The 21,076-nt window shown below is 44.2% G+C and overlaps 1 protein-coding gene across 5 annotated transcripts in view; it reads left to right on the plus strand.

Annotated features, from left to right (window-relative positions):
• The window catches only part of LPIN1 (lipin 1), a 136,600-nt gene that overhangs the window by 84,084 nt on the left and 31,440 nt on the right, over positions 1-21,076 (plus strand). For all 5 annotated transcript variants that reach the window (XM_056564214.1, XM_056564215.1, XM_056564216.1 and 2 more), the window contains exons 10-11: positions 8,405-8,498; positions 10,820-10,889. In XM_056564214.1, coding sequence (XP_056420189.1) covers positions 8,405-8,498; positions 10,820-10,889 — 164 coding nt within the window. The remainder of the gene's footprint in view (positions 1-8,404; positions 8,499-10,819; positions 10,890-21,076) is intronic.

Below are 21,076 nucleotides of genomic sequence, written 5' to 3' on the forward strand. Positions count from 1 at the left end.
ATCAATCTATCTATCTATCTATCTGTCTGTCTCATATCTATCTCCTATCTATCTATCTCATATCTATCTCATATATATCTATCTATCTATCTATCTATCTATCTCATATCTATCTATCTCATATCTATCTATCTCATATCTATCTATCTCATATCTATCTATCTCATATCGATCTCATATCTATCTATCTCATATCTATCTATCTCATATCTATCTATCTCATATCTATCTATTTTGACTTGTGATCATCCAATGTCAGGTTGAGCCAGTCAGACTTGCAGTAGCATTGACTGGAGCCCAGGTATCTGACAAATAAAGGTTTCTGTAGCCTGATATCCACAGTGATATATAGATAATGCAGAAGCCAAATGGTTAAACATTACAGAATATTGTGTTTCCAGCACATTCCACAGATGTTCAATTGGATTGAGATCTGGGGGAACTTAGAGGCCAAGTCAACACATTTTTTTTTGTTCTACAAACCATTCCTGGACAATGTGTGGTAGCGGGGTGTGATGAGGACAGATGTTGTTACCCTAGGGGCAGATGACATTAACCCCTTGTATTCGTGACGCCAGAGCATGGTTTAGCCTAAAACCACCCAAAGGTATACCGCTTGATACTGAACTCATAAAGCTGTGGCTTTATCTTACTTGCACTTGTCTGTGGCTGCAGGACTGGACTTTGAGGCCTCCAACACTCTGGACACACACACTAGACAAGACTGCACTGGACCTCAGCAGGAAGAGAGAGAGAAGAGAGAGAAGCTCCACCCAGGGATTATATTGGGGAGACTAGCAGGGAGCCCATAGGTCACCCCTGGGATCACCTGGTCACTGGTACCTCCTGGGTAACAATCACATGACTTAACTCTTAAAGATACAATACATTTTATAATACAATACACTGCAGAACATATGTACAGGAGGAAACAGGTACAAGGGGCCCTGGGGGCACTGAAGGAGGCTGCCTGACAGGACAGGAAGGGTACGGGGCAACATCTCCCGTACTGGGCCACCACAAATGTTTGCAGTGTGGCGAGGGCATTATCCTGGTAAGAGAGTCCACTACAATTGATCCTGCTGCCACTAAAGAGGGACATCATCTGTTCATTGTTTAGGTAGTTGATAGATGTTAAAGCAGTGTTTCCCAACCAGGGTGCCTCCAGCTGTGGCAAAACTACAACTCCCAGCATGCCCGGACAGCCTTTAGTGGTTTTAATGTTCTGGATGATCAGTGTAAGTTCCATCGCTTACTTCCCAATCTCAGTAGATATCCCTACATGATGCCATGGTGTCCATAGGGGCAGCAGGTTATATGGCTGTATGTCACCTGCCATGGTAAGGTTACTACGGACAGCATTAAAGCATGTAGAAGCATGTAGAAATGTACATAGACAACAGTAGTGTAGAAGCCAAAGAAAAGAGGAAGACATTATTATTCTACAGCAGTGGTCTCCAACCTGCGGACCTCCAGATATCCCAAAACTACAACTCCCAGCATGCCCGGACAGCCAAAGGCTGTCCGGGCATGCTGGGAGTTGTAGTTTTGCAACATCTGGAGGTCCGCAGGTTGGAGACCACTCTTCTACAGCTTTAAGCTCATACAGATGGGACTAAAGGGATAAAGTTTTCCTTTTACAAGAGCACCAAATGCATGTGGAGTCTTTCACACGGGGTATGTTCACGCGGGGTCCGGGCACTGTGACCCCCGCTATCAGAAATATTATCCCCTATCCTTTGGATACAGGATAAGATGGCTAGTGGTGGAGCATCCCCTTATAGCCACATGGTAAAACCACATGAAAATCAAAATGCTCCACTGCAAAAAAAAAAAAAACATATGCCAGGTAGCCTACTCCAGAGCTCTCTGGTGCCCCCTATTGAAGGTAGAGTCCCTGCTGCAAGTCAGTGCTGAAAAGACCCTAGAGACATGACTGGGTAATGTAAACTGAATAAGAATATGTTGCCCATCTGTAGAAAGCTATTTTGGTGTTCTTGCTCCTCGACAGTAAAGCCACCCCTTTTTAAAAAGGGTACTCCGGAAAACATACATATATTTGATATATATATATATATATATATATATATATATATATTTTTTTTATTATTATTATTATTATTATTTGTATTTTTTTTTTTCAAATCAACTGGCTCTAGAAAGTTAAACAGAATTGTAAATGACTTCTATTAAAAAATCCTAATCCTTCCAGTACTTATCAGCTGCTGTATGCTCTAGAGGAAGTTGAGTTGTTCTTTTCTGTCTGACCACATTGCTCTCTGCTGACACCTCTGTCCGTGTCAGGAACTGTCCAGAGTAGGAGAAAATCCCCATAGCAAATGTCTCCTGCTCTGGACAGTTCCTGACATGGACAGAGGTGTCAGCAGAGAGCACTGTCAGATAGAAAAGAACAACTCAACTTCCTCTGGAGCATATAGCAGCTGGTAAATACTGGAAGGGTTAATATTTTTACATACAAGTTATTTACAAATCTGTTTTAACTTTCTGGCACCAGTTGATTTAAAAAAAACTGTACCCCTTTAGGGGCAGCCACCTACTTTATAAGCTTTTCAGCTATCTGAGTTAAGGGAAGTAGCTCTCTGGCATGCTTTACTGGTGGGCGTAGACTGGGTTGTTTAGTTATGGGACCCTCTGGGTCAATGGAGAAGAATAGAACTAGTTACTGTGGAAATGGCTGATCCTTGTTTTTTTTTTTTTCCCCCTGAAATGTATGACTTAAATATTTATGCTGAATTGTTCTCATATCTCCCAGTGTACGCTAGAAATTTCATTAAAACATCCTGTGTAGGAATAAAGCAGACAGCTCCGCAGCCAGAGGCTCGTGTGCCATCTGTTTGTATTCGATATGTCTGTTTTAATAACACCGACTCCATGCTGTAACTGAGAGATGCTGGATTTATGGACTTTTTGCTCTGGGTGACACCTGCCATAGATCTAGAGAGCTGATTGTGCCCAGCTAAGCTGCAGATATTTTCTCTTAGTGCCAACATGCCATGTGTGTGTGTATATTTATATGTGTGTGTATATATTCATATGTGTGTATGTATGTATATATATATGTGTGTGTGTGTGTGTGTGTGTATATGTGTGTATATATTATATATTGTGACAGTGTGGCAAGGGAAGGGGAAGTGTGTTTAAAAGGAAGTCAGACAGTGTAGTTTGGGCTCTCCCCGGAAGACAGCAAGGTGGCTGTAGGGGGAGGCAGGGGTCCTGGTGAGGAACAAACAGCCCAAGCTGTGGATGGCCCCAAGAGTGATGTGGACGAGACACACAGCAAGAGGTTGCACACGCTGTGTGTGAACAGTGAGTAGAAGGTTGCAGGAGGCATAAGTTTAACTGGCCGGGAAAAGCCCACCAGCTAATAGGGCACGCTGGATTGTTTAGTTAGTGACTAGACGGTCTAGGGTTTTGTTTGTTCCTGTCTTATGTTTTTATTTATCCTGCAACCTATCTAATAAAGCGGCGAGGGGCCAGACTTGCATAAAGTACTGTTGTTTGCCTGCTTATTGAAGTGGAAACATGTCCTGTGGCAGTGTCAAGGACGATCCCAGAGGTATCCCCATGTAGAAATCCTTACAAATAAATATATATATATATATATATATATATATATATATATACATATATACACACACACACACAGTGGGGCAAAAAAGTATTTAGCCAGCCACCAGAAATGCTCAGAAATTCTGTAGAGTGAACGGCTATGTTCACACTAGTGTAAAATGTGTGGAATGTCGGCACGAAACACAGGTGCGGACATTTGACTAACCGGCGGCCCCCAGGACCGCTCGAATATGCACCGTCACTTAGACAGCAATGCATTCCCTTGCTGAATCGGCAAAAACATTGAACATGTTCAATGTTTTTGAGGATGCCAGAATCAGGATTTCCGCACCAGAAACATCTGTCGTTTAAAATCTGCCTTGTGAACAGTGCAGCAGAATCCCATTGAAATCCCATTGCTGCAGAATTTTTGTGCAGAATTCTTCTGCAGAATTCTACATGGATATTCTGCCATGTGAACATAGCCTAATACCTCCGGCAGCCTTGCACATGACCGCATGAATCTGAAATTGCAGGTACATTGTCGCTATTCAGACATTAATCTCCTGTTTTGAATGTTTATTGGTGATAATCCAAATAAGTATTGAGTCTTAATAGGGTCAGTAAGCGGCATACAGCTTGCTTGTGTACTGACGGTAATCTATATATTTCCCTCACTTGTGATAAGCAGAGACTGATTAAATATTTCCTGCTGACATTGTGATGATTTGTGGTTTTAATCCTATCTCCCATGGATTGTTTGATCATTGGCACTGAAGGAATTTGAGGCAAGAGGGTAGCAATAGGCCTAAATCTAATACAGTCCATATTTATACAGCACAAACTTGCAATTACCAACTTTTTGGGGAGAATTTATCATGAGCTCAGATTTTTGCACAAGTATGTGGTTTTCCCAGTGGCTGTGCAAAATTTATCATGTTCCGCGAGTCACTTCATAAATTTGGGCAAATAACAGTAAGGCCCTGGGTAGTGCAAAAAAGGGTTAAAAGCTCACACACATTCCTATACCACCCGGTCACTGGAGTACATTTGTGCAAAAATTATTCGGCACACCAACCGGTGCATGTGCTAACCATGCCCCCGGAAAGAGCACAAGAAAAATGATGAAGCCAGCGCAAACACCATAAAAATAGTGCAAAATTAGATAATGTTGGTGCAAATCAATGCACAAAATAAAGCCGACTTTGCATGCTATTTTGCATGTGTATCTCCTTAATATACAGTGGGGCAAAAAAGTATTTAGCCAGCCCCCAATTGTGCAAGTTCTCCCACTTAAAAAAGGTGAGAGAGGTCTTTAATTTTCATCATAGATATACCTCAACTATGAGAGATATAATCATAAAAAATTCCATTAAATCACATTGTCTGATTTTTAAATAATTTATTTGCAAATTATGGTGGAAAATAAGTATTTAGTCATCTACAAACAAGCAAGATTTCTGGCTCTCACAGACCTGTAACTTCTTCTTTAAGAGTCTCCTCTGTCCTCCACTTGTTACCTGTATTAATGGCACCTGTTTGAACTTGTTATTAGTATAAAAGACACCTGTCCACAACCTCAAACAGTCACACTCCAAACTCCACTATGGCCAAGACCAAATAGCTGTTGCAGGACACCAGAAACAAAAATGTAGACCTGCACCAGGCTGAGAAGACTGAATCTGCAATAGGCAATCAGATTGTTGTGAAGATATCAACTGTGGGAGCAATTATTAGAAAATGGAAGACATACAAGACTAGGGATCGACCGATTATCGGTATGGCCGATAATGACGATTTTGGGCATTATCGGTATCGGCTATTACCTTGCCGATAATGCCCCCCGCACTGCCCCCACCGCACCGCGAGCACCCCCCCCCCCCCCCCGACCCGCCGCACCGCGACCGCCCCCCCCCGACCGATCGTAGTGCTGGGCGGTATACCGGTATGGATTTTTGCCCATACCGCTATACCGGTCGGGCCCCACCCCAACCTCCGAGTCAATAAAAAAAATTAAACTTACCCGTAATGGGGGTGGTCCGGGCCATCCATCCTTCCTGTAGTGTCCGGCGGCATTCCGGGTGGAGGGTGAACCGGTCCGGGCTGTCCTTCTCCGGGGGTCATCTTCTCCACTCCGGGCAGGCTCCGGCCTAGTACGCTGGATGGATGCCGCTACGCCGTGACGTCAGGTGCGTCGCTGTGCACGGGCGTCACTGCGCAGCGGCGTCTATGCAGCGTACTAGGCCGGAGCCTGCCTGGAATGGAGAAGATGACCCCCGGAGAAGAAGGACAGCCCGGACCGGTTCACCCTCCACCCGGAATGCCGCCGGACACTACAGGAAGGATGGATGGCCCGGACCACCCTGACAGGTAGGGGGAGAGAAGCGGGTGGTGGCGGCGGTGTCGAGGGGGGATAAATAGCCGATAACTTATACCAGACTATCGGTATAAGTTATCGGCTATCGGCCCTAACCTCCACCGATTATCGGTATCGGCCCTAAAAAAAATGATATCGGTCGATCCCTATACAAGACCACTGATAATCTCCCTCGATCTGGGGTTTCACGCAAGATCTCACCCCATGTTGTCAAAATGATCACAAGAACGGAGAGAAAAAAATCCCAGAACCACACAGGGGGACCTAGTGAATGACCTGCATAGAGATGGGACCAAAGTAACAAAGGCTACCATCAGTAACACACTACACCACCAGGGACTCAAATCATGCAGTGCCAGACGTGTTCTCCTGCTTAAGCCAATACATGTCTGGGCCTGTCTGAAGTTTGCTAGAGAGCATTTGGATGATCCAGAAGAGTGTTGGGAGAATGTCATATGGTCAGATGAAACCAAAGTAGAACTTTTTAGTAAAAACTCAACTCGTCATATTTGGAGGAGAAAGAATGCTGAGTTGCATCCAAAGAACACCATACCTACTGTGAAGCATGGGGGTGGAAACATCATGTTTTGGGGGTGTTTTTCTGCTAAGGGACCAGAACGACTGATCCGGTTCAAAGAAAGAATGAATGGGGCCATGTATCGTGAGATTTTGAGTGAAAACCTCCTTCCATCATCAAGGTTATTGAAGATGAAACGTGGCTGGGTATTTCAGCATGACAATAATCCCAAACACACTGCCTGGGCAACGAAGGAGTGGCTTCATAAGAAGCATTTCAAGGTCCCGGAGTGGCCTAGCCCGTCTCCAGATCTCAACCCCATAGAAAACCTTTGGAGGGAGTTGAAAGTTCGTGATGCCCAGCGACAGCCCCAAAACATCACTGCTCTAGAGGAGATCTGCATGGAGGAATGGGACAAAATACCAGCAACAGTGTGTGAAAACCTTGTGAAGACTTACAGAAAATATTTGACCTCTGTCATTGCCAACAAAGGGTATATAACAAAGTATTGAGATGAACTTTTGTTATTGACCAAATACTTATTTTCCACCATAATTTGCAAATAAATTCTTTAAAAATTAGACAATGTGATTTTATGGATTTTTTTCTCTCATTCTGTGTCTCATAGTTGAGGTATACCTATGATGAAAATTACAGGCCTCTCATTTTTCTAAGAAGAATTTGCACAATTGGTGGCTGAATAAATACTTTTTTGCCCCACTGTGTGTGTATATATATATATATATGTGCCACACAAAATTGACTTATTGGGGCGCTTACAACTTTTTCCTATCCAAGTTTCCGGTGGAAAACAAATGTTTGCAAATTGATTGGTGCCAGAAAGTTAAACAAATTTGTAAATTACTTCCATTTCAGAATCTTTATCCTTCCAGTACTTATCAGCTGTTGCATACTACAGAGATAAGTAGTATATCTGGAGTATACAGCAGCTGATAAGTAATGGAAGGGTTAAGATTTTTAAATAGAAGTAATTTACAAATCTGTTTAACTTTCTTGCACCAGTTGATTTGAAAACATTTTTTTCCCATTAGAGTACCCTTTTAAACCTATTTTTAAATGAACATATATTTGTAAATAGTTGTTTGCTACCTTTCTGTTATCTTCCATGCTTTCCTTCTGCTTCTGATGCAAGCTGTCTGCTCTGTTGTCTTCATTGCCCCACTTTGTGTAGTATACATCCTTTAACAGAATTCCTGTCCCTGCTGTACACTCTAGTTGGGAATTCTGCCAACTTTTTCTCCCTCCCATTATGTGGGAGGCTCAAGTGGGTGTAGTGGACTGGGTTATAGTCAGGATGTGGTGAAATTTTTAAAATAGATTTTATCGTCAGAAACGCTTTTTTAAAGACCACACTGCAGTATTTTGGACAGTATTGTGCATGACTTACATGAAGTGAAAAAAGGTTGTCAGTCACTGCTGCAGATGTGGGACAGATGGCTTTATTCGGACAATATATGCAGTGCTTCCATGGTGGACTGAGGTCTGTGGACGTCGGCATGAACCACTTACCTTGTGCCACGCTCTTCACCTCTTATGTGTTTGGACCTGCTCCTGGCTTTGGCTCACAAATACTTCCATGTGAATGTTGCCTTATACACCTGACTTTTGGATATTTGCATGTATTTGTATTCCTGAACCTTAGTATATCAGTTTATAGTTCTTTTGTAAGCTCAGCTGTACATGCTCCAGAATGTTTGGTTACAGGAAGTTGCGCATTGACTTACGTATTGGCTCTCAAGTGGCCACTATCTCTGTCACCTGGTCACCCAGGAGCTCTTACAGCTCTTCCTAGCAGTAATTCATAGTGATAAAACCCTTGCAGTTGGAGGCATAATTGAGTTTCTGCGCTGACACAATGAACATTTTGTCCCGTTATATGTCTCTAACCTGCTTTCAATGCTCATGTTTTGTCTCTGCAGAGCAGTTCATAGAACAAGTAGTCACCTACCAGCAGTTTGTGGATAATCCGGCAATCATCGATGATCCAAACCTTGTTGTAAAGATTGGTAATAAGTGAGTATTGATCATCTTGTAGACTGTGGGGGAATATTCCAAACGGAATTTGCCTTATTTTATGGAAACTGTCCCAGATTGGTTCAAAAAGTGACCCAGTATATATTATACGTTTCATTATTAAACATTTTTAATTTTTTTTTTTTTTGCTGTACACTTAGTTGACTACGTTTTTGCAATATTTAAAGGAGTTCTCCAACTGAAATCTTTTATCCCCCGCTGTGCCCGGGCTGTAAAACTTTACATAATAAACTTTCACTTACCTGCCTACGATCCCCCGTTGTTCCGATATTGCCGCCCGTGCTCCAGTCCCTGTCAGCTTCCTCTTCGGTGATTTCACTCTGCATTCAGCCTATCAGCGTCCGCGACGGGACATTGCTGCGGCCGCTGATAGGCTGAGCGCAGAGTGAAGTCACCGACCCGCAGGAAGTGGAAGAGACCGGGACCAGAGAACGGGACGGCGATATCGGAACAACGGGGGATCGTAGGCAGGTAAGTGAAAGTTTATTATGTATAGTTTTACAGCCCGGGCACAGCGGGGGTTAAAAGTTTTAGCTTAGAGAACTCCTTTAACATACTGTAACTTTTAAACAGACAAAAATGCAGTGTGAACCCGCCCTTACCTGGGGGTTTTGTGCACTGTCATGGCTACTTTGGATTTCCTCTTAATGGGTTTGTGTGTGCAACAAGCTCTGTACATTCCTACAAAGATACAGTCACCCCCCCTATTCACATTCCCAACACGATGGCGGTTCCTCTTCTCCGTCATCCATGACCGGCCTTGCTCGGCTCTAGCAGAAATTATTTGAGGCCAAAAAGAAATATAATCGGCTAAAGGGTAAACTGCTCTGTATTCTGTAGCCAAGCCGTCTATACACCCGTGAACCGTGACCAATATACACTGGTATAGCTAAGAGAGGAGCTCTATGGTTACTATGGAAACAATACCTCGATGAAGAAGTTTAAGACTTCTACAAATTTTCTGCATCCGTTGATGTATGTCATTGGGAGCGGGCGGTTTTATATGAATTTGGCTTAAATAATAGAGAAAATATAGTGTGTTTTAGACCAGATTCACATCTGCATCAGTTTTTTGGCTCAGTTTTTTAAATGCAAATGTAGATGTTGGGTACACCGTAAAAGCTTATTGGGTGCAGGGAGAGTCGCTTAAAGATGCCCTATTTTTTTAAATTTCTATTGCAAATGTTTTCTTTTAAAGGATAAGTGCAGTGGAAAATAACTTATCCAAAGGATAGGGGATAAGTTATAGATCGCGGTGAGTCCGACCGCTGGAACCTCCCCGCGATCTCCTGAATGTGGTCCTGGCAGTCTGCCGGAAGTGGCCGTTCCAACCCCGGCAGGAAGCTGCGGTCGACACGTCCCCTCCATGTATCTCTATGGGATACATTGAAGGTGCGTTTCCGGGGTCGGCATTCCCCCTTCCAGCAGACTGCCAGGGCCCCATTTAGGAGATTGCGGGGGGGGGGGGGGACCCCTTGTGATCTATAACTTATCCCCTATCCTTTGGATAAGGGATAGGTTATCTTTCACTACAGATGTCCTTTAACCCCTTAAGGATGCAGGACATAAATGTACGTCCTGGTGTGGTGGTACTTAACGCACCAGGATGTACATTTACGTCATGTACATAACCGCGGGCATCGGAGCGATGCCCGGGTCATGCGCGGCTGATCCCGCCTGCTGATCGCAGCCAGGGACCCACTGGCAATGGCCGACGCCCGCGATCTCGCGGGCGTCCGCCATTAACCTCTTAGATGCCTGGATCAATACAGATCCCGGCATCTGCGGCAGTACGCGATATCAATGAATGATCTGATCGCCCACAGCGCTGCTGCGGGGATCCGATCATTCAGAACGCCGCACAAAGGTCCCCTCACCTTCCTCCGTCCGGCTCCCGGCGTCTTCTGCTCTGGTCTGAGATCGAGCAGACCAGAGCAGAAGATCGCCGATAACACTGATCTGTTCTATATCCTATACATAGAACAGATCAGTATTAGCAATCGTGGTATTGCTATGAATAGTCCCCTATGGGGACTATTCAAGTGTAAAAAAAAAATGTAAAAAAATGTAAAAGTAAAAGTTAAAAAAAATTAAGATTTTTTAATAGAAGTAATTTACAAATATATTTATCTTTCTGGCACCAGTTGATTAAAAAAAAAAAAAAAAAAAAAAAAGTTTTCACCGGAGTACCCCTTTAACTAATGCACATGTAACAATCGCCTCCTAATTCACTGCAAATTCCGATTTTTCTGGTCATTGTTCTCTTTATTGCAGTTGATGACTTGAGATTTTCTTTTCAGATATTACAATTGGCCAACAGCTGCCCCCCTTCTCCTGGCCATGCAGGCTTTCCAGAAGCCATTGCCTAAGGTAGGCACAGCTCCGCTCAGAACGTTGACTCTATTATGTTTGTTTAATAGCTTTGTGATGTCCTGCTGGCTGTAAGGGTAAGTTTATATGGATTGGAATTGCCGCTATTTATTTTTATTTTTTTATGTGGCTTTGGGCTACAAAAATCCAACGGAAACCAGTACCAGTCAAGTGGATGAACATTTAAAGGGGTACTCGGACCATAAGGCATCTTATCCCCTATCGCCACTGTGGACCCCCCACAATCTGTGTGTGACTCTACAGCAGTGTTTCCCCAACCAGTGCGCCTCCAGCTGTTGCAAAACTACAACTCCCAGCATGCCCGAACAGCCTTCGGCTGTCCGGGCATGCTGGAAGTTGTAGTTTTGCAACAGCTGGAGGCACACTGGTTGGGAAACACTGCTCCACAGCATATCCATTACTATTGCTGAAAACTGTTCCGCAGCTAAATCCGCAACTTCAAAATTCCCAACCACTTTAGTTTTTTTTTTTTTTTCACCAGGAAAATTCTCAACAAAATCTGCACGATTAAAGCGTTATTGTCATTAGTAAAAAAAAATTAAAAATAATGCTTGTCAGCGTAGTAATGTGCCCTAAAATCTGTATGCATAATAATATGCATGTTTTCATAAGTAAAATACCATTTCATTTATGTATTACTGTGCTGAGTCTTTTTGCATTTCTCTAGGAGGCTGGGGGCATTTGTCCAGGCGCATAAGCTCCTTTTCTCCCCCATCATGAGGTCTGCGCAAATATTTTTTACATTTGCAAAGCTTTAATGCAGCCATGCTAAACTATATGGTGCAAGTACACAAGAGAAAAATGCATTTTTTGCCAAATAATAAACATTTTTACATCTGCACAGCTTTGTGCCCAAAGTGCATGCTTTTTTATAAACCCAAAGCAGCCATGTGGAACCTATATGGTGCACATACACAAAAAATAAGTTCATACACTGACCAAAGAGAAATCATTTTGCAAATACATAATAATAGAGCACCTTGCATTGCTTGTTTGTGTGTATGGACATGCTTTTCTGTCTGGATCTCACAGGGGTTCAGCTCACGCTGGTGAAATCTGGATTATACACTGCACTGAGGCACAGCAGAGAGATAAGCGCACCTCCCTCCCTCCTCCCCGCAGAGAAAATGGTCCCTTTGTTGATGGACCAAACAGGCCGGATTTTCAGGATTTGTTTGCAAAATTAAAGACAGCAGTGTTTCCCCAACCAGTGCGCCTCCAGCTGTTGCAAAACTACAACTCCCCTAGTGGACATTTTTAATCAAATTATTGAATGGAGTATATGGGAAAATGCTGTTTTTTTTTTTTAGAAAGTATTAAATTGAAAAAGTAATTTCTAATGACAGTAACACTTTAAGTGTGGATTTCCTTACGATTTTTTGGCAGATTTGCTTTGGAAGTTATCAGCAGCAATTCCAACCCATATGTTGTTACCTTACAACCATAGCTATTTTTAACAAAACATTATGTATTCTACCTTGTTGACCAAAATATTTCTGACCCTCAAGAACACATGGACTATGCACTCAAAAAATTATTTGTATACACTCACGCATAATCGGTCCCTACGACCTTTGTTGTCAGCATGCTGAGGTGCTGGAATCCGTTTTGTTTCTTCTGGATATCCTCATGCTGCAAGTCAGCAGTTTTAACTGTGGTGGCGGGGTGTGTGGTTCAGGGCAGATGTTGTTAGCCTAGGGGAAGATGGCATTAACCCCTTGTATTTGTGACGCCAGGGTGTGGTTTAGCCTATAACCACCCAAAGGTATACCGCTGGATCCTGGGCTAGGCACAGGGGCAATAAAGACTCTGACGCCAAGTTACGACCAATGGTAGCTTTACTGAGGGTAGACAGATGGTAAAGTCTATACAGTTCAGCCAGGGCCCAAGGAGGTGACCAGTGATGCAGAGACCTTAAGGGCTTGCTGGGACTTGTAGTAGGACTGGACAATTGAATGCAGACCACGCTGACTTGACAGATGACAGGGACCGACTTGACTTGACTCAAAGCTGTGACTTTATCTTACTTGAATTGATGGTGGCTGCAGGACTGGACTTTGAGGTCTCCAACACTCTGGACACACACACTAGACAAGACTGCACTGGACCTCAGCAGGAAGAGAGAGAGAAGAGAGAGAAGCTCCACCCAGGGATTATATGGGGGAGACTAGCAGGGAGCCCATAGGTCACTCTTGGGATCACCTGGTCACTGGTACCTCCTGGGTAACAATCACATGACATATCACATGGTATAACTATTAAAGCAACATTACATTTTATAACACTTTACAGGGTAAAATATATTTACAATGGGGAAACAAGAGCAGGAGGCCTTGGGGTCACTGAAGGAGACTGCCTGACAGGACAGCAGGAGCACGGGGTAACACCTCCCGTACTGGGCCACCACATAACCATGCACTTAAAGGTGTACTCTAGCGTTTTTAAACTTATCTCCTATCCACTGGGTGTCTCTTGGGGGTCTGACCCCTGGGACCTCCCCTGTGATCTCCAGAATGGCGCTTAAAGCTCCCTGTGCACTGAGCAGGGTCAACACGCCCCCTCCATACATTCCCAACGGGAGCGCGAAAGACAGATGAGTACATCGCATGTGCATCTCCAGCACTCCCACACAGAATGCATGGAGGGGACATGTCAACCCCGCTCCATGCATGCAAAGATTTGGTTACCATTCTGGAGACCGCAGGACGTCCCAGTGGTCTGACAACCTGCAATCAGATGCTTATCCCCCATGTTGTGCAAGTTTTCAAACGCCAGAATACCCCTTTAGGAGATGCATCTAAGCATTTATCTACAAGAGGGTTAATAGAGTGGTATGCCTATAATTTTCTACTATTCCTTGGCAATTTATCATAACTATCACTACTGCTAGACTGCTTGTTGTCTCTGGTTTGCAAACTTAAAGGTGTGGTCCGGTGAAAAACAACTTATTCCCTATCCACATCATAGGGAATAAGTGCGCGATCATGGGGGTCCGACTGCTGGGACCCCCTGCGATCTCCTGGAAGGGACCCAGACTCTCTGAGAAGAGCGTGTGATGCATACCGCATGCGCTCCATTCTTTCTCTATGGGAAAGCCAAAAAAACTTGAGTGCTTTACTCTGACATCTCTGGCACTCCCATAAAAATGAATGAAGTGTGTGCAGTCTGCAGCCCCCCCCCCCCACACACACACTAGGGGTGTGAATCGCCAAGAATTTGGCGATTCGATTCGAATCGCGATACCAGTGTGGCGATTCGATATATCCCGATATATCGCGATACCGTCTAGGTGACGATACATCGCGATATATCGCGATATATCGCCCACCTGGGAGCATTCATAGATCCCAATAGACGCCGCTGTCAGCTTTGACAGCGGCGATCTAGTACTCCGGTGCGCACTTTTCTCATGTTTCCCGTCCGGGCTGCAAAATAAAATAAAACGCACTTTATCTTACCTGCCAACGAGCCCGCGGAGCTCCGGTACAGGTGTTCGGTCCCCGGGCTGTATTCTTCTTACTTCCTGTTAGTCCGGCACGTCACATGGAGCTTCAGCCTATCACCAGCGGAGGCGGGACATCGCTGCGGCCAGTGATAGGCTGAAGCTCCATGTGACGTGCCGGACTAACAGGAAGTAAGAAGAATACAGCCCGGGGACCGAACACCTGTACCGGAGCTCCGGGGGCTCGTTGGCAGGTAAGATAAAGTGCGTTTTATTTTGCAGCCTGGATAGGATAAAATGAGAAAAGTGAGCACCGGATACTCCTTTAATAGCCAGCCGCGGCGATTGCCGCATGCTGGCTATTAGCGGCGGCCCCCGGCTACTGAAATCAGCCGGGGGTCGCATAGTACGGAGCGGGCACGAGTCGGAGCCCGCTCCATAGCCGTGTCAGATCCGGCCTGCCCGGCTCCACAAATGTGGAACTTTTATCTCCTGATGCCCGGGACATGACATGCTGTTCCGGGCGTCCGCAGATAAAAATTCCACATCCCTAAAAGAATCGATTCAAAAATATTTTGAATCGATTCTGTATCGGCAAATGAAAAATCGCGATTATCGCGAGAATCGATTTTTTCTTACATCCCTACCACACACACACACACAATCATACATGCATGAGTTTTGAACAACAACATCCTTTACCATGTTTATTACTTCCCACTATATAAAAAATATGCTTTATTCCATATTGCCTTTGTACAGTCCTTAGACTAAAGCAATTTCTATGCAGTTTAGAATGCTTTAGTACACACTGTTTTGCCGTTGTTTGGCAGATCTGGATAAGAGGAAGAAACTGGAACAAGGACATGGGGCTTAAAGGGGTTTCCCATAAGTCAAACCCATCACCTGTCTGGAGGACATGTGAAAATTGTATTGCCGGTTAAGGTCTGACTGCAGGGACCCTCACTGATCATGAATATAGGGAGTCCTTTCTCTCAGGATAGGGGATAAGTGTCTGATTGCGAGGGTTCCAACTGTTGGGACCCCCCCGTAATCTCCAGTATGGGGACCCGACATTGCCACGGCTAATGTGCGTGTCGTCGACCTCACTGAGTTCGACAACATGCCCCCTTTATACAGCTCTGTGGGAGAGGTGGGGATGCACGGACGCTGCATTTCCGCCGGTCTCATAGATATATATGGAGGGGGCATGTCAGCCATGCCTCCTGTACAAAGAAGGAAGGTGAGACAGCACCACCTGTTTACTGAATGGCGCAGTTAACTGGGAACCCAAACCCCAAAAAGTTTAGTGTAATAGTACAGAATGCTCAACATTTCCACATGTGATTCTTCCTTTTTATTGCAACCACATCTCTAAATATATGGCAACGTTTCAACCCAAACAGGCAATCCAAATCCTTATTACAGCTTGATAAAGACCTGCACTGTCTCTCATGGGTCAAAACACTGGGGGAGATTTATCAAAAACTGTGCAGAGGAAAAATTGTCCAGTTGCCAATAGCAACCAGATTGCTTCTATCATTTTTAACAAGGCCTCTGTAAAATGAAAGAAGCGATCTGATTGGTTGCTATGGGCAACTTTTTCTTTGCACAGGTTTTGATAAATCTCCCCCATTGTCTTGTCTTCACAGATGCGTTTGCAAAAAGGAAGAACCATATGTGGAAGTTGCTGGAGCATTTACTACTATTATATATGGCTTGCGATATTTCTTTGAGACAATTCTCATAAAGGGGCTGTCCAAGACTTGAAAACATAGGCCCTGATTTGCTATTGTAAACCCGACATGTTTGGTCGGGTTGTGCGTCAGAAATGCTGTCTGCGCCAGAATTTGCGGCAGAATTGAAGAAAACTCGACCAACTCTCCATTTAACTGAGAAACCTGAAAAAGGGGCGTGACTCTGCAAAAGGGGCGTGTCACTGACATTTTCACGAAAATCCAACATACTTACTAAGGTTTCCACAGAAAATGTGGTGGATTTGAGCTGAGGAAAACCAGACAGATCAGAGCATGTGTAAAAAAAGCAAAATGTAGGGAAAAGTGCAAAATGTAGGGAAATATTAGAAAATACTGTGGAAAAAAACTACACTCCACCCTTAGTAAATCAGCGCAATTAGTTTCTATCTTCCAGAACTAGCGTCATTGCAGATCTTGGGTTGTGTCTTATTTTGCACTATAAAAGTGAATAGGACTGAGCTGCACCACCACACAACACCCTTCTATATGATATATGATTTGACAATGGAATCTCTCCCCCATTTTTACAATCTATAGTTTTCTCTACGTTCCATCAGTGATTACATTCGCCTGATGGGAAAGGGCCTCTCTTATTTACGGTATGTTTTTCTTTAGGGCTAGGTTGTTGGGTTTATGAGGCTCGAAACTAAATATTATCGCCAGAAAGAACTGTATTTTGCTGAATTCTCTATTTGGTTGCCATGGGCAACTTATTATTCAAATACAAACATAATTGAAGTTTCCTATTGTCAGGCGCTTTTTCATAAGAGCAGATCGGTCGCGCAGCAACATTTTCCATTAGAACTTGTTTTGTTTATCCGGGGAATAATAAGACATGAATCATGTAATTACCCATTATGGCTGAGCGCTATTCTTTCAAGGTGGTTAGAAATAGAATTATTTGTTTGCGAGCGCTCCATTTCCCCGCAGCACACTGGTTGATTATCTAATCTTCAGGCTATGGCTATTCAAACAAGTTTGGTATTTAATAATACATAAATTTAGGTGCACTACTGTGGTAGATATAGACAGTAACATATGATTAACCCTCAAAATGATGTTAAAATAGAGTCATTAGCCAGTATATCCTTATATGAAGGACATACCTGAGCTCGCGCACCAAAGCCAAGGTTTCTCAAGTGGCACGAGACCTAACACTAAACCTACCTGTGCCATATGGGCAATACCAGGGGCCAGTGGGCAATTACAGCGGCATTAGGTCTGACTCACAGCCTGCTCCCAGTTACCTCCAGTGTGGTTAAGCTCACATACAATGGGAGGAGGAGGAAGGCTATGAGCCCCACCCAAGTAGGCTGATATTTTACCGGCCTCACAGGTGCACCAAAATGCTGCCTACAATAGTGATTAAGGTGCATTAGATTTGGAGTTTATACACCTCCAGGTACAAGATTTGAACAACAAGAAAAAAAAATGTGGTTTCAAATGGCAAGAAATGCTCAACCCCAAATGCAGTTGTGCATTTATGCTGGGGGAGCAGATGCCCTTGTGGTCTGTTGCTAAGGGAGATCCCCAGCATAAAATACATACAATGGAGGATGCCTGCAGCAGATTACAAGTGCCACAATGGCATCCAACACCCGATGAAAAGTATGGATGTGTAACATATAGAATAATACGTAAATATACGTGCACTACTGTGGTTAGAGATGAGCGAACTTACAGTAAATTTGATTTGTCATGAACTTCTCGGCTCGGCAGTTGATGACTTATCCTGCATAAATTAGTTCAGCTTTCAGGTGCTCCGGGGGGCTGGAAAAGGTGGATACCATCCTAGGAAAGAGTCTCCTAGGACTGTATCCACCTTTTCCAGCCCACCAGAGCACCTGAAACTTATGCAGGATAAGTCATCAACTGCCGAGCCGAGAAGTTCGTGACGAATCAAATTTACTGTCAAATTTAAGTTCGCTCATCTCTAACTGTGGTAGATGTAGACAGTAACATATGACTAACCCTCAAAATGATGTTTAAATTGAGACATTAGACAGTATATCCTTATATGAAGGACATACCTGAGCTTGCACACCAACGCCAAGGTTTCTCAAGTCGGCCTACTTGGGTGGGGCTCATAGCCTTCCTCCCTCCTCCCATTGTATGTGAGCTTAGCCATACTGGAGGTAACTGGGAGCTGGCTGTGAGTCAGATCTAATGCCGGTGTAATTGCCCACTGGCCCCTGGTATTGCCCATACGGCACTGGTAGGTTTAGTGTTAGGTCCTTTGCCACTTGAGAAACCTTGGCTTTGGTGTGCGGGCTCAGGTATGTCCTTCATATAAGAATATACTGGCTAATGTCTCAATTTTAACATCATTTTGAGGGATAGCCATATGTTACTGTCTACATCTACCACAGTAGTGCACGTAAATGTATGTATTATTCTATATGTTACACATCTACTCTTTTCATTGAGTGTAGGATTGTGGCACTTGTAGTCTGCAGCAGGAATCCCCCATTGTATGCATTTTATGCTGGGGATTGCCCTTAGCAATGGACCACAAGGGCAGGATCGGCTCCCCCAGCATAAATGAATGACTGCATTTGGGGTTGAGCATTTCCTGTCATTTGAAACCACGTTTTTTTTTTGTTGTTCAAGTTCGGTATTTATTCAGAAGCTGTTTACCACTGCGGGATGTATCCTACTGAGCTGTTCCTCTCTCCCTGAGTTTATTTGTGATCACAAATTATAATCTGAATTATTTAAAATATTGCAGGAGGTTTAGCGTATTAAAATACATTTGAATGTAAAATAGCAACAATGCAGCCAGCAAATGAATGTTAAAAGAACAATCTGGGAAAAGCAATAATATGCGTAACACAGCACGTGAAGGTGCAGTGAAGGTCTCCCCTGTTTTCTATGAATTTCTGCCTCATACGCTCCCCCCCCTAAAGCATAACACAAAGGCAGGATGGGGAACCACACAGTAGACAGGTGTACCAGGGATGGCTGTGGAGGGCAGCAGTCATCTCTGATGAGACCTGTTCCTGCTGGATCTGGCCTTAAAGGGGTACTCCAGTGAAAACCTTTTTTTTTTTTTTTTTTTTAAATCAACTGGTGCCAGAAAGTTAAACAGATTTGTAAATTACTTCTATTAAAAAATCTTAATCCTTCCTGTACTTATTAGCTGTTGAATACTACAGCGGAAATTATTTTCTTTTTGAAACACAGAGCTGTCTGCTGACATCATGAGCACAGTGCTCTCTGCTGACATCTCTGTCCATTTTAGGAACTGTCCAGAACAGCATATGTTTGCTATGGGGATTTCCTTTTACTCTGGCAGTTCCTAAAATGGACAGAGATGTCAGCAGAGAGCACTGTGCTCATGATGTCAGCAGACAGCTCTGTGTTTCAAACGGAAAAGAATTTCCACTGTAGTATTCAGCAGCTGATAAGTACAGGAAGGATTAAAGGGGTGCTCCGCCCCTAGACATTTTATCCCCTATCCAAAGGATAGGGGATAAGATGTCAGATCGCTGCGGTCCCGCTGCTGGGGAGCCCTGGGATCCCCGCTGTGGCACTGCGCTATCATTACAGCACAGAGCGAGTTCTCTCTGCACGTAATGACGGGCAATACAGGGGCCGGAGCATCGTTACGTCAAGGCTCCGCCCCTTTCAATACAAGTCTATGGGAGGGGGCGTGGCGGTCGTCACACCCCCTGCCATAGACTTGCATTAAGGGGACGGGCCGTGATATCACGAGGGGCAGAGCCATGACGTCACGCTGCTCCGTCCCCTGTATCGCCCGTCATTATGCACAGAGTGAACTCGCTCTGTGCTGTAATGATAGCGCGGTGCCGCAGCGGGGATCCCCAGCAGCGGGACCACGGCGATCTGACATCTTATCCCCTATCCTTTAGATAGGGGATAAGATGTCTAGGGGCGGAGTACCCCTTTAAGATTTTTTAATAGAAGTAATTTACAAATCTGTTTAACTTTCTGGCACCAGTTGATTAAAAAAAAAAAAAGTTTTTCACCGGAGTTCCCCTTTAAGGTCTGTGTAGAGTGAAGGTCGTGGTGCACAAGTGCCCTAGGAGTGATGACCCCAGGGTGCCGGAATTCACTTTTGATTTGCAACCCCACTTGAATGAAAGCACATAGCACACACTTTTTCTCTCACTCTTCTGGGCACTAACCCTTAGTATGCCGGCCTTCCGGCTAGGATCGGGGAATTTTTATAGATCCGGTCGGATGTCTGGGCAGTATTACACTGCGCACATTCACTTATTTATTTATTATTTTTGTCACTGTGTCCACTTTTTGTGTTTGTTTTGTCCACGAGGATTTGGTAGGGTGCGGTAGCCCTTCTGGGTGTCCCTCCTGCCGGTCTAGGGGAGGTGTGTGTGGCCATTAGGTTCCTCACCTCCCTGCTATACCCCATGGCAACCCTGTTTCGGCAGGATGCCAAACCGGTTGTACTGGTTCCTTGGTGACAAGCCTGGTTAACGCCTAGTTGTCCGCTGGAAACACTTTCGGTCTCTGAGTAGCTTCGGCAAAAGGGGACACTGTACCTGGAACCTTGCTGGTGCCTTTTGGCCCGGAGGCGAAGGGTTTGCTTTGTTGGGGGGCCTCTCTCCTTTCGGAGAAAGGCTTGTGATAGACCACATCCTCATGCACGGTTATTTGTGTGAACACTTGCACTTTTTACTTGCACTTGGGTGATTTGAGAGCACGTACCTCGGCTTTCAATAAAACATAACACAGTGTATCAGTTGTTTGTTTCTTTTAATTATACGTACACAAGTTTACATATAGAACAAATCTACACAAAATAGTGACTTAGCTCCGTAAATACATTGTAGTGATTAACTCGCACAGAGCTGAATTCACGATCCTGCAGGATTGATAGCTGTAGATTTCCCAGCATTCGATGCTGCATATACCTGAATGCATTACAGGAGTTTATCCAGGTTTTAGGGGGATGTCTGATGACTGGTCTCAACCCGCTGATTTAT

Source organism: Hyla sarda, chromosome 3 (genome assembly GCF_029499605.1).
Source record: "Hyla sarda isolate aHylSar1 chromosome 3, aHylSar1.hap1, whole genome shotgun sequence".
NCBI lineage: Eukaryota > Metazoa > Chordata > Amphibia > Anura > Hylidae > Hyla > Hyla sarda.